This window comes from Neofelis nebulosa, chromosome 10 (genome assembly GCF_028018385.1).
Source record: "Neofelis nebulosa isolate mNeoNeb1 chromosome 10, mNeoNeb1.pri, whole genome shotgun sequence".
Taxonomy (NCBI): Eukaryota; Metazoa; Chordata; class Mammalia; order Carnivora; family Felidae; genus Neofelis; species Neofelis nebulosa.
This window is the reverse complement of record NC_080791.1, coordinates 21,694,460-21,707,727: the sequence shown is the minus strand read 5'-3', so window position 1 is coordinate 21,707,727 and position 13,268 is coordinate 21,694,460. Positions and strand designations below refer to the sequence as shown.

The 13,268-nt window shown below is 43.1% G+C and overlaps 1 protein-coding gene and 1 long non-coding RNA gene across 6 annotated transcripts in view; one reads left to right on the top strand and one right to left on the bottom strand.

The window, feature by feature from the left end:
* Window positions 1–9,281, top strand: part of MSANTD2 (Myb/SANT DNA binding domain containing 2) — a 31,779-nt gene extending 22,498 nt beyond the window's left edge. For 2 of the 5 annotated variants that reach the window (XM_058687150.1, XM_058687151.1), the window contains exons 2-4: window positions 1,576–1,675; window positions 3,292–3,352; window positions 7,746–9,281. In XM_058687150.1, the coding sequence (XP_058543133.1) occupies window positions 1,576–1,675; window positions 3,292–3,352; window positions 7,746–8,598 (1,014 nt within the window). In that variant the 3' untranslated portion in view covers window positions 8,599–9,281. Of the gene's footprint in view, window positions 1–1,419; window positions 1,676–3,291; window positions 3,353–7,745 lie in introns of those variants that run through there. The other 3 variants (XM_058687148.1, XM_058687152.1, XM_058687153.1) reach the window with 3 other exon arrangements.
* LOC131487000 (uncharacterized) lies at window positions 5,291–13,230 on the bottom strand. The gene is made up of 2 exons (XR_009249564.1): window positions 13,087–13,230; window positions 5,291–5,902 (listed from the first exon to the last, which is right to left on the bottom strand). It is a non-coding gene; the product is annotated as an uncharacterized LOC131487000 (long non-coding RNA).
* Between the last annotated feature and the right edge of the window lie 38 nt (window positions 13,231–13,268).

The following is a 13,268-nucleotide window of genomic DNA, read 5'->3' as shown; positions in this document are numbered from 1 at the left end:
GTGCCATGCTTTTATTACTGCTTTTGCCCATCTGGATTCCTGGCCTCACGGGACAGATCTGCAAAGTATTTGACAGAGTGTCTTGTCATTTGTCACCTGTGATTTAAAGATACTGAACTTTCGTGGAGGCTCTGTAAAGATTATGAAGAGTTGTTTTAGTTTGGTGGGAATATGTGATATATTGGTATGGAAAGTAATCTCACATTTAGGAGAAACGTACAGTCTGACTAATGCATATAAATTAAGTCTGAAGTGAACCAGTTTTGCACAGTTGAGTCAGAAGGTATATGAGAGCCACCAGGGAAAAGGGGTCTTGTCTTTCAAGAAAATTCTGAGAGAAATTCAGTAAAGTAGAAGGGAGATTAGAAGGAGCAGAAAGAGCAGAGATGGGATAGAGACTGGATGTCAGTAAACTAAATTTGGATGCTGGGACTAAGTCCTTGGTTTATCTTTTGAAATACCATGTAAGACAGAGTAAAAGATGCCAATAATTAAGGAAACTGGGCTAATGATTAGAAACAAGTATGCGTTAGAAGACCATGAAGAAAATGGTTTGTGCAAGACATTAAAATGATCCAGGTTTTCCCTGTGGACTTGCATAGTGATTTTTATTTGCTGCGTAGCATAAGGCAGAAAAAGGAGTGCAATGGTATCCCTCCACCTCACTTTCCCCCCCAGGAAAGGAGATTATTGGTTTGTTTCCTGGCAGTCTGAGTTGGTAGAATAGATTAGAACTGGCTAATCTTTCGATGTAGGAATTAGCACATTGTTTCTTGATAGTTGATGTTTGAGACTGGGGCTCTGTAGCATAATTATTTGACCTCTTTTAAATTTAGCAATTTCCCTAAAGACCGAGTAATTTAGTAAGGACTGTGGACTTTGAGGGTAGTATGTTTTACTAGCTGATTCACTTAGGCGATTGTTTTTACCCTGATTTCCTTCTGAAGAGTAGGGAAGGTTATATTCTTCGCTTGGGAAATTCTTCTTTCTGTCCCCCCTTCCCTCACTTTTTCCAAATTCTGGGCACAATAGCAGCTCTTTCTCTTCTGTGGCAGGTGTGCATCCTATTGGCTGGCTGGTATTTCTTGTTTTCTTTTTTTTTTTTTCCTACTTCTTCTTTTTAAATGGGGGTGGGGGTATAAAAATATGTGTTATGGGGTACATGCAATAATGTTGTAATGTTTCTTGTTGTTTAATGGATGATTAATTGCAAAATAATTGTTTGAATTATAACATGTTTGAGTAAATGCTAAATTAGTTTTTTTTCTAATATAATAATGAATTTGAAATCTAGCATTCCTGTAACAATGTGTCTGTGTTTGTCTGTCTGTGTCTGTCTAATAGTAATTAATATCTGTGGTCCGTACCTGGAAGAGGAAGTACAGCTTTAAAGGAATAACAAAAGACTTTGTGTCTTAGACCCTTCGCAGGTGTTACAGTCGGGTGAAAGAACATGGTGTTGGGAAAAGAAAGAGCAGTTACACATTTGAACAGTTGGAACAGGTGTTTGGTCAGGGAGGATGGGATGCTCAGCCCTGCCAGCCTGTACTTATTAACAGTAGTGGCTTGTACCAGGAGCTGGAGTCAGATGGCAGCACTATGGAGGAGTATTCACAGGAGGACTGGGGAAACCACAGTCAGGATCTCCATGGCTATCCAACAGATCAGGAATTGGGTAAGAAAGCCAATATATATGATACTTAACGTGTGTGTGTGTATGTGTGTGTGTGTGCACGCACGCCCCTTTATATGTGTATTTGTACTTAGTTTAGTTCCTGCTGTCAACACAAGGCACACAGCCAGCCCATTTGGGGCAATCTGGACATTGTTGGTTTAGCCCTCAATTGCCAGCTAGTGCCTGGTGTTAGTCATTTGGATTTGCGGACCAGCAAAAGTCCTAAAGACCCACAATTCCTAATCAGTGACAGGTAGAAGAATCCTATATGCCGTTTCAAATATCCTACACCTCCTTGTTCTAAGATAGCTGCCAAGAAGGTTAACTCTTGGCTCAAAACTGCTGTAGACATGACTTTCTTTTCCTTGCTTTATTCCAAATACTTTTTATTTTCTGTTTGTGATTTGGAAAAGGTCCCCACCCACACTTTAGTCTGAACAAAAAAAAAAAAAGAAGAAGAAGAAGAAGAAGAAGAAGAGAAGCCTCTGTTTATGTTGAAAAGAGATGATATTTGAATTTTATCAGTGATCATACTCCTTCAGAATTCATTAAGGATCCCATCTGAGCAGTGGCTGGAATGATTCAGACTTAGCATTAACAATGGAAAATAAAACTCCTGGCCATCAAATCTAAACGCGGGTGGCCTAATTAAGAGGGGATACGTAGTTAGTTTTTGTTTCTTTTTGCAACAGACTCTCCAGTTTGGATTTTTATAATTTGGAAGTGCTAATCGGTTTCTGCTGCAGTCACTGGGCTTCAGTAGCAAGTTGTGTGATACGTGTTCCCTTACAAGTAAATGTTTTCTCCCCAGTGAGCTACTCGGGCAAGCTCCAAAGAAGTATAAGCAGGATTGGCACTATGAACGTGCTTCCCTGGCTTAAGATAAAAGTCCACAGGCATTGTTTTACAGAATTCCTGATGATAGAGAAATGCTAATGCAAAAGAAAAAGGATTAAATGCTAATATTTCTTTCAAATGCGATTTCTTTTTTAAATCTCTCAAATATTGGAAGACAGGGAGAGAAGAAACTCTTAAACTGTAAAACTAATGCCATGTAAAAGAGAGACTTAAGGACTGGAAGAGTAAAAAGGGCAGATACCAAGTGATCACTACCTTTTAATTTCCACACAGTAGTAAGGTCTAAATTACTTTGGCATCCTGTAACTCTGGTTTTGCCATGGAGAATTAAGTCACCCAAACCTTTGGGAAAAAATAAAATAAAATAACATGCAGAGTATATTGATTCTGATATTGGGAGAATAGTTGCTGTGTAAAACCTACATAGAAAACCTAAATAGAAGAGAATTATTTTTCATTCTTGTTCCTTCAAAAATCATGTTTGCAGTGAAATTAAGCTTTAAGCTCCTAGCTAGAAATCCCACTGGTGACCTTGAAGAATTTTATACTTGTAGAGCTGGTTTCTGATCTTGCATATAAATGTATGCATCTCATTATATAAGAGTTATATTTATAAATCTGGCATTGGACAGTGTTTGACACTAGAATTACGGTCTTGCGTTGGAAAGTATGGAACAGACAGTAAACACAATGACTTATGTACATAAATGTCTGCTACTTAGAAAAATATAATCTCTTTCAAAAACCTTGCTTTTCAGATGAAATACCTGTCACAAAGAGAACATTAAAAATAAAACAAGAGTCTTCTGAAGAAGCACAGTAAGTAGATGCTTCTTTCTATAAAGTGTATTTACCTAAATGTAATGACCATTGGGAAGATCCAGAAAGTCATGGCTGTCGTTAGACTTGTGGTGGAAATTGTAGGCATGCCACTGAGGAAGCACGTGTAGTCATTGTTTCACATCTTCTTAGCTTAAGTTTGCCAGTGGTTAACCAAAAACATTGAGAATTTTGTGCGCGACACAAAGAAATAAATATATTACACAAAAATAAGTGTGTTTGTGGTGTTTGCCTGTACGTGAATGTGGATGTATGGATGTCCAGTTATGGTACCGAGATGATCCATGGGGCCCTGAGTTTATCTGGGCTTAGGTGAGAGGACAGGAGGGCCAGAGGGACACTTACATTCTTTATGATATCACACTGTAAGAATCAAAAAGCAAGCTCTTAGACAGCCTTTTTATACATCTGGAAAAGAAAGCAGTTGCTGGAGGAAAGATTAACCTGGGCCAGGGCCCTTCACCTGGTCTCCACCCTAAGTTCAGCACTATCTCTTCTGTAAGGATATCACAGCTCTCTGAATTTCAGTGATACTATATTTGTGGTTCTTTTATTTGTTTGTTTGTTTGTTTGTTTTTAAGAGAGAGACTGTGAGTGGGGTAGGGACAGAGAGAAGAGTGGGGGACAGAGGATCCAAAGCAGGCTCTGTACTGACAACAGCGAGCCCAACGTGGGGCTTGAACTCATGAACCAGGAGATCATGATGCTTAACCACCTGAGCCACCCAGGCGCCCCTGTTTGTGGTTATTTTGAATAGCTTTAAGTAAATCCCTGATTATATCTATGAAATATATTAAAAGATAAATTTAGTGGAAAAGTGGAGGGACACCATTTTTTTTTTTAAGCCTGGTCATCACCCATTTTTTCTTCTGTACTTCATTCCATACATTCGATCTTGATGTTTGAGGGATGGTGGAGAAAGGGGGAACAGGCAAGACAGAAAGAGGTGTGATAGGCAACAAGCAATATAAAAAGGAAACTGATGTTTTCATTTACCAAACCACCACCACCACCACCCTTTGCAAACGCTCCTGCCTTTTTCAGAGCATCTGTGGGACCAAAGAATTCCCAATATCAGCTGCTTCCATGACTGGGGAGATGGTGAAAGTTTAGGGATCAAGAATTGTTCCTTAAAATTGTAACCACTCCCCACTCCTTAAAAAAGAAGTTTATGGCTCAAGTCAGTAAGTTTGAAGCCGTCTCTCGTTGGGAAGTAGGTCTGTTTTCAAATTGTGACATCGGAATGTCCCAAAGAAAGGTTAACTTTGATGAGTATTTTTAAAAATGCATTATTACAAGTCCATATCTTCAGACCCCTATTCTCCAAAAAGGCCATTCTCTCCCCTTCATTAAAATGTCCCATCTCTCCCTTTCACCCAGGGGAGACCCAGTTGATGTAACTGGAGATGAAGTGAAACTTTACAGAATTGGTGTCACTATGTTCAAACCATCTGCACTTCTCTTGTGGTTGGAACTTCAGAAATCAGGAAGTATAATAGACAGTTCTCTGGAACCACTTAAGTACCTGGGTCTCGTTTCCACTGTGCTCTGTAGTTTTGCAAATGTGATGAGTCTTAAGCCCAGGGACCTTCAGGCTGAGGCAAGAAACTGAGTAGGGCAAGAAACTGACAGGCTATGTAGAAATAGACAGTTTTGCTGCCTCTTCTCGAGGTTTTGGCTCACAGGGGAAAAAATATTAGATTGATTCCTAGTAGGCCATATATTTTCCAGTACAAGTTTCCCCAGAACTGTTTCTTATTGATGATTTAGGGCAATGACAGTGCTGAATAAAATAACTTCATTTGGGCTTTGGATTATTTTTTTCCTCTAAGTATAGGTGGGATTTGCCTGAGCCCGCTGACATAGCCTATAGTTAAAATATTCCATGCTTCATCCATAAAGAAGAGTCACCTAATCTGCTCATTCAGTCCACATTTATTTGTCAAGTGCCTCCTTTATGTCAGGCATTGGGACACGTCAGTGAGCAGAATAGATGAAAATCTCTGCCCTCCCTCCCAACTCCTTAGCCTGTCCTTGAGGTCAGTGTCACATTTCAAAAGAGGACAAGGAAGGATGTGGCTGTGAAAGATAGCTTTTTTTGAAAGCGTTGACCCATGCAGAAACATGGTTCTATATCTTCACCTCACAAGCACCGAGCTAAATGTGAGAGAAGTGATCACTGAGTGCCTTTGTGTTCTCTGAGAAGAACAGTCCCCACTAATGCAGTGGTTTCGTCAAGGTGGCCACGCTGATACTTGGAACTTCCATGACAAACTCAAGAGCGGCCGATAAGTCCAGGGCAGTCTTTGGCTCCAAGAAGCAGCTGATAACCAAATATTGGCATTTTGTCATCTTGCAAAGAAAGCCAAAGAGAGTACGAGCACAGACTGAGAATGGCTGTGTGGAAGATTCCCCATTTTGTTCCAAAAGCTCTTCCCCTCAAAGATACAAGAATTGAATAGGAAGCTTTCAAGTATCTGTCTCCTTCCGAGAAGCCATTAGCAACCGATGTACATCCTCTTCTCTTGCCTGTTGGATTGTACATAAGGATGGTAGTTGAGTATTTTCGTAGTTTAAACCTATAACCGGTGTAGACTGTGATAGTTGGTTGCGAAGTTAATACAGAACAGACTTCAATCTTCCAATATCCGAGTTTTGCCATACCTGAGAAACAAACTTGTAATTACGTATCCTCATTATAGTACATGAATTATTGAAGCAGCAGTTACAATTATAGGAGTTAAGCAGCATGTGAAACAAGAACGTCCCAGCATTTTCTGCCTTACTCCTTAACTATCCAAATCAAAATTGAAATTGTTTCTATGCTTTTGTTCCCTGTTAGAAAGGATTTTGTTAAAAAAAAAAATTTTAACATTTTTATTTACTTTTGAGAGACAATCACAGAGCATGTGAGTGGGGGAGGGGCAGAGAGAGAGAGAGAGGGAGACACAGAATTCGAAGCAGGCTCCAGGGTCTGAGCTGTCAGCACAGAGCCCAACGCAGGGCTCTAACCCATGAACCACAAGATCATAACCTGAGCCCAAGTCGGGACACTTAACTGACTGAGCACCCAGGCGCCCCGAAAATATTTTCTAGAATAGGCTTGATTCATTCATTTTCCCCTCTTAAAACCTGAGCTTGATGTAGACCTTTTCCATCTGAATTCTCAGGTCTTAATTTTGTGCTTAACTGACAGTTCTTCTAAATTTGGGAGTAGTAATGAATTTTATTTTATTTTATTTTTTAATGTTTATTTATTTTTGAGACAGAGAGAGACAGAGCATGAACAGGGGAGGGTCAGAGAGAGAGGGAGACACAGAATCTGAAGCAGGCTCCAGGCTCTGAGCTGTCAGCACAGACAGCCCGATGCGGGGCTCGAACTCACGGACCGTGAGATCATGACCTGAGCCGAAGTCGGACGCTTACCCGACTGAGCCACCCAGGCGCCCCAGTAGTAATGAATTTTAGACAAATAGAAAATGTCATTTTGTTTTTGCATGAGGTCATTAGTCCTAATCAACTGTATATTTTCCTACAGCAAACACATATGGGCCAAAATTATTGAACTTTAAGAATTTCCAGGTTAGAAATTAAGCTGTTCATTATTTTAATTGATACTGAATACCTTTTTGAATACAACATCCTTTGTCTGCTTTTGGTACTTAGGTCTGAAGGCCACCATGTGCATTATAACAGCCACTTTATAAGTCACTCAGAGAAAGGCAAATACAATATGATTTTACTCATATGCGGAATTTAAGAAACATACAAGCAAAGGGAAGGGGTTACCAGAGGGGAGGTAGGTGGGGGATAGGTGAAATAGCTGAGGGGGATTAAGGAGTGCACTTGTGATGAGCACTGGGTGCTGTATGGAATTGTTGAATCACTATATTGTACACCTGAAACTAATATGACACTATGTTAACAATAGTGGAGTTAATAATAATAATTTTTAAAAACTCTTGATCCTTGGGATCCTTGGGATCAAGACCCTAGGATTTCTGAAACCCTAGGGTCTTAACGTATCAGTAGTTACTAGGTTTAATACAGCCAGACTATAGAAGTAATGGAAAGCAGTTTGTCATTAATTCCTAGAAATTTCCTAGGAAGAGTGTTTCTCAGATTTTAATACTATGATTATCTAGACCTGCACTGTCTGATAAGGTAGCCATTAGTCACATGTGGCTATTTAAACTTAATTTCAAATTATGATTAAAAATGTAATAGTTCACTCACACTAGCCACATTTTCAGTGCTAATGGCTACCATATTGGACAGCACAGATGTAGAACATTTGCATCATTGCAGAAAGTTGTGTTGGACAGTGCTGATCTAGACACCTGGAGAACTTGACTTGTGTTTCTCTTTCCAGGAAGAGAGACATCATGCAAAATATTGTACAGATTTTGGAATCAGTACAATTGAAATGGGAACTGTTTCAGAGCTGGACAGACTTTTCAAGGCTTCATCTTTCTAATAAACTGGCCATTTTTGGAATTGGTTATAACACCCGTTGGAAAGAGGATATCCGTTACCATTATGCTGAGATCAGCTCCCAGGTGCCCCTGGGCAAGCGACTCCGGGAGTACTTCAACTCCGAGAAGCCCGAGGGACGGATCATTATGACCCGCGTGCAGAAAATGAACTGGAAAAATGTTTACTACAAATTTTTAGAGATCACCATTAGTGAAGCTCGGTGCCTGGAGCTGCACATGGAAATTGACTGGATACCCATTGCCCATTCCAAACCAACTGGTGGGAACGTTGTTCAATATTTATTACCAGGAGGCATTCCCAAAAGTCCAGGCCTTTATGCCATTGGTTATGAAGAATGTATTGAGAGGCCCCCCTCACCCCACATGGAGCGACGTTCCCTAGACCCAGGAAAGGAGGGCCGGGTTGACTTGGAGACCCTGTCAGCACAAGCCTCATTACAGGTGGAAATCGAACCCACCCGAATAATCTATTGCTACCTCGGGATTGCTGAGGTCAGGACTCTCCAGCAATGCTTATTTTTACATTTCCAAGCAAATACCAAAACCTTCAGCAAAGATTGGGTTGGTATTAATGGGTTTTTGTCTCAGAACTGTATTGTGGATCCTGGAGTTTCCCCCAAATCCATCTATATCAAATTTGTCGAAGTAGAGAGGGATTTTCTTTCCGCTGGCTCTTTAGTTGAGTGCCTGGAAAAAGCCATTGGATACCCCTTAAAATTTAACAACTGAATGTCATCCTTCATAAGGATTTGGGCTCTTACCTCCCTCTTCTCTACTCACTTTCCATTACTCAGACTGCCCCTCATCCATATGCTGCCATCAGACTCTTCATGGGAATTCTTCCCACAATTGGGCCAGTACAACTTCTACGGAATCATATTAGACTTTGGGCAGAAAAAACAGACCTCACCTGAAAATGCTAATTTTGAGCAAGCAAGATATACAGCAAACTTGCATGGTGGGTCAACTGTTTCTTTTTTAAAAACAAAAAACAATTTTTAAATGGATTTTAGAGCCCTAATATAAACAAATGTAGGTACATTCCATATTGGACAAAACTTATACTTTGAGTTTCATATGAAATTGAAAAATTGTATTTTTTTCACAATGTTTCATTTTTACACATCTCTATGTCTCTATATAAGTGTTATTTACAACCCTGAATAAATAAGCAATAGATAATGGCAAGTTAAATCTTGAGTCACCGTAAATAAGACTGTTTTTCAATATCACCCTTAGCTGTATTGTATATAATTTAGAGTTTCATTTTTTTCACCAACCAAGTGTTTTGCTATTCCCGATCAGTGTTGCCTGCAAAGACCTTTGTTTCTGTGATGTACCAACTTTATGGTTGTGTTACCATTTAAACTTTTTAACAAAGAAATTATTAAAGTAATTCTTGACCTCTTGGAGTACTAGTTGAGCTTTTTGTAGCAGAGCTGAGAATGTATGGAACAAATGGGGCATTTCATTTCATATTTCCTTTTTTTTTTTTTTTTTAATGACTAGGATATTCCTGCTGACCCTAAGCGTGTGAATTTGTAAGAGACTTTCATTCCTCATCTTTATATTCAGTAGTCAGGGGCGACTCTCTCAAAGAGTACAAGTGGAGAACTGTCATCATGCTGTTCACAAAAAAGGAGAGACGATCCAATAGAAACACCCAAACGTTTTTGAAAGTGATCCACAGGGTAGGAGGTTGTAAGAAAGAAGTCCATTAGGAAAGTGGTTATCACATTTCGATCTCTCAGGGATTTCTTTGCATCAACTAGCACTTTACTTAGAGGTTAGTGCTCTTCACTAACGACTAGATTACTAGAAGGGCAGTCAAGGATCACTTTGGTCTTATGGCCAAGACTTGTTAGATTGATGATTTATCTTTAATGAGTCCCCCAACATCTCGCAGGTGCTCTGCTTTACACTGACTGCAAATCCAGGTAAGAGCTCTAATTTTCCCCATTTTTTAATACTATTGAAGATAAAATTGCACATTGATAAAAAATATTCTTTTCCTTCCTGCACCCTGGTCTCAAATCAGTGGTTTTCTCATCCTGATACCTCTTGGCTTGTTGAAGCTTATTTTTCAAATGGCTAGAGGGCTTCTAATCAGTGGGATGACTTTTATGAATGTCATTTTAGTCTGGGTTTAAGGAGTTGGCTGTTTTCTGATAGAAGCTGCTAAACAGGGTTTGCTAGTCGGGGTGCCTGGCTGGCTCAGTTGGTAGAGCATGCAATTCTTGATCTGGGGTTCATGAGTTCAACCCCCACGTTGGGTGTAGAGATTACTGAAAATGATTTTTTTTTTAATGGATGCTAATTCAGTAAGAGTATAAATATTCTTGGAATTTGAGTGTAGCACCTCTTCTCCCTAGGTACAGTCTGTAGGTATGGGCCTTATGAAATTCTCATGAGCTTGCTTTTCTTTGGAACTTGGAATTACAGACCTAAAGGCTGAGGCTGCACTGACCATATTATAGCAGTAATTTCTTAATATTTCAGCGCTAAGTGCTGCAGGAAAATGCATTTCCAGAGTACCACACGGTATCCCCGAAACTTTGCCACTGACAAACCCCCAAACCAATGTGCTTCATGCATTTTTTCCACTCTATCCCACTTCCTGCTGCTGTTTAGTTACTTAGCTGGGGCAGATCATTTGGGGAACATTTAGTGAGGATGTTTCAGACTGACCTAACATTACTGAGAATGGGGCACTACTAGACCACTGTGAGCAGCACAAAGAAGATGGCCAAGACTGGATCCAGGATCCAGTATGTTTTCACCATTTGGCTTCGGACGGATGAGCCGTAGCGGCAAGAGGACAAAACTGAACACTGGGAAATGGACGCTTGGAAAGAAAGTAGCTGCTGTTAACTGAATATCTAGTTTCTTTGTCCAGAACAATCTAGAAGAGAGGATAGCAGGGAATCAGATAACTATATGAGCTTTGCAAAATAAAACGGGGGGGGGGGTGAGGGGGCTTTAATGAAGCCTTATAATGAGTCAAGGGGGACGGAGACCCTATGTTCAGACATAAGAATCAGCATGAGAAGATACTTTGAGATATGAGGTATAATTGGAAGAAATACTAGTGACCTGCACGTCTCTTAAATATGAAACTATGAACTTAGCTCTTTCATGCAACATGTTTGTGGAAGCAGGCTCCAGGTCACTCACGGGTTATCTGCCAACATTCTCATTTTACACAAGGGTAGAGAATAGGGTTCGTCCCAAAATGCATCTTGGCACTTTCAGAAAGGAATAGAGCTGCTCTGCTAATTGCTGTCACTTTGACTGGCTCAGGGTCAGCAGAAAGAAGTGGTTGGAATAGGCGTTCCAGTGGGAAATGTTTTGGTTGGGGTCAAGGGCGGTGAAAGAGTCCTCACAGGACTGCCCCTGTGTCACATGGAGATTTTCACTGCCTACACATCTTTGGTTGCAGCTTTACTTCTGATGTTGCAAGTTATTTGGGATCTAAATTCCAAAGGAAAAGTTGGCTACAGAGAGTGTGTATATTGAGGTTCTAATATAGCACTTGATAGGTATGAGCACAGCCTGCGAAATTAGTTGCTTTGGCGTTCCTGAGATGCAGCCAAAAGACTTTGTACTTTCTTGGAGGGAGCTACTTATTTGGGGTACATTAACCCTGGTGTGGAAATGAAGGAGGAATGTTTACAGGAGCTGGTTTGCAGTGTAAACTAAAGGAAAATTTGAGTGTGATAGAATAGAAAAACCAAACCAACAGCCCCCTCCCCTAGTACACACACACACACACACACACACACACACACACAAAACACCTTGACAGTCTAAGCTTGTAGGTCCTCGAATAAAGGTATGAGACTGGCAGTAATCTATTTCTGTTGCCTTTGCTGCCGCTGAGCTGCCAAGTATTAGATTCCAGGGGTTACATGAGCGGTCTGGTGTTTGCATAGGCATTGCTCAAAGCCACTGCATGGCAGGTATTTGAAGAGCAGCCAGCAAAGTCACGCTGGGAAGAGGCATCTGAAAGGGTCTGTGGGGCACTGTGTACAAAAAGATCTTGTGCCGTGCAAGCACAAGGACCACACTCGGTGTTAAAACAGTGCAGAACTGTATGTGGAGTAAATGGAATCGGAGCCCTCACTGCTTTTCTTCCCAGTCCACTGCCACTCGGAGCAGGCAGCGCCAAGGATCCTTTGTTATGCTTTCTGCCCCCAGTGACCTTTGCTCGGCGGTTAAGCTGTGCCCGGATGTTTGAAGCATCCGTATTTTGGCTGTTGGACAGAGAAGCGAGAACAGGTGCGTCCCCTTCTGTAAGGGAGCTGCGGCCGCCAGAGGGCGCAGAGGTGCCTCTGGACAGACCCGGCGGAGGGGCGAGAGTGTGGGGGGCGGAACGGTTAAATTAAATTCGCAGCGAACGCGATCTAGTCCCGGGAATTAAAGGATCAGAGCCGGCACGATGACGGATAAGGGGCAGTGAAGATACAAGGATAAAGAAATGGGGGGACTTTGTCCAGTTTACTTTCCCACAGCTGCTCCTTCCTCCCCAGTCAGCGTAAGGCCTATAAACCATTCTGGCTGGAGGTGAGGAGCTGGGAGCCGGGCTCATGTTTCCTCAGTTTCCTGCTCAGCATTGCTCCAGTCCTTTCCCTGCTAGGGGTGTGAGGCACAAGACCCGGTCACCTTGAGGGCTGGGTTTTAGGGGGTCTCCGAGGACCTGCGGAGAGCGCCTCTCTTCGCCGCCCGCAGGTGCAGACGGCCCCCTCGCGCACCTGCGGGCGCGGCCCTAGGCCTGCCGGGTGGCAGCTGCGGGGGGCCCCTGCGAGGCAGGGTGGAGGCGGGGCGGCCGCATCTCTTCCCCGCCCGGCTCCGAGGAAAGCAGCTGTTGCGGGCGGGAGAACCGCGCCCCTTCCCGCCGCTCCGCCCCACACACTTCGGAAGCGCAGTGGCTCCGGGACAACGCGGCTCCCCTCTTCCTCCAGGAAGGCTGTCCGGCTTAGGCCGAGGACGCGGTCCCCCCAAGCCCGGAGCCAGAGCCCAGGCCGGCTACGGTGTCAGGCGTGCGGGTGGCTCCTGGACGTCGGAGGATCCCCAGACCTCCCTCCCTTCCCCGTCTTCCGTTCCCACCCCAAGCGAGCCGGAGGGGGGAGGGCATGGCCCCAGTGTGGCAGTTCGGGACCTTCCCGTTTCCCCTGGCCCCCGGCCGGCTGTGGGGGCTGTGGGGACACCGCCACTTACCCGACCCCACCCTGCGTTCTGCCTGGGCGGAGGCCGCTAGGTCCGGCCGTCGGAGCGCGGGAGCCCTCCCCAACCCCCGCCCGCGGAGGGTCACCCGCACGCCCCGCCCGGGGAGACCGCGACCTCTCCGCCCCCTCCGGACGCCCCGCCCCCCTGTCCCCGTCGGTCCCCACCCCGCCGGC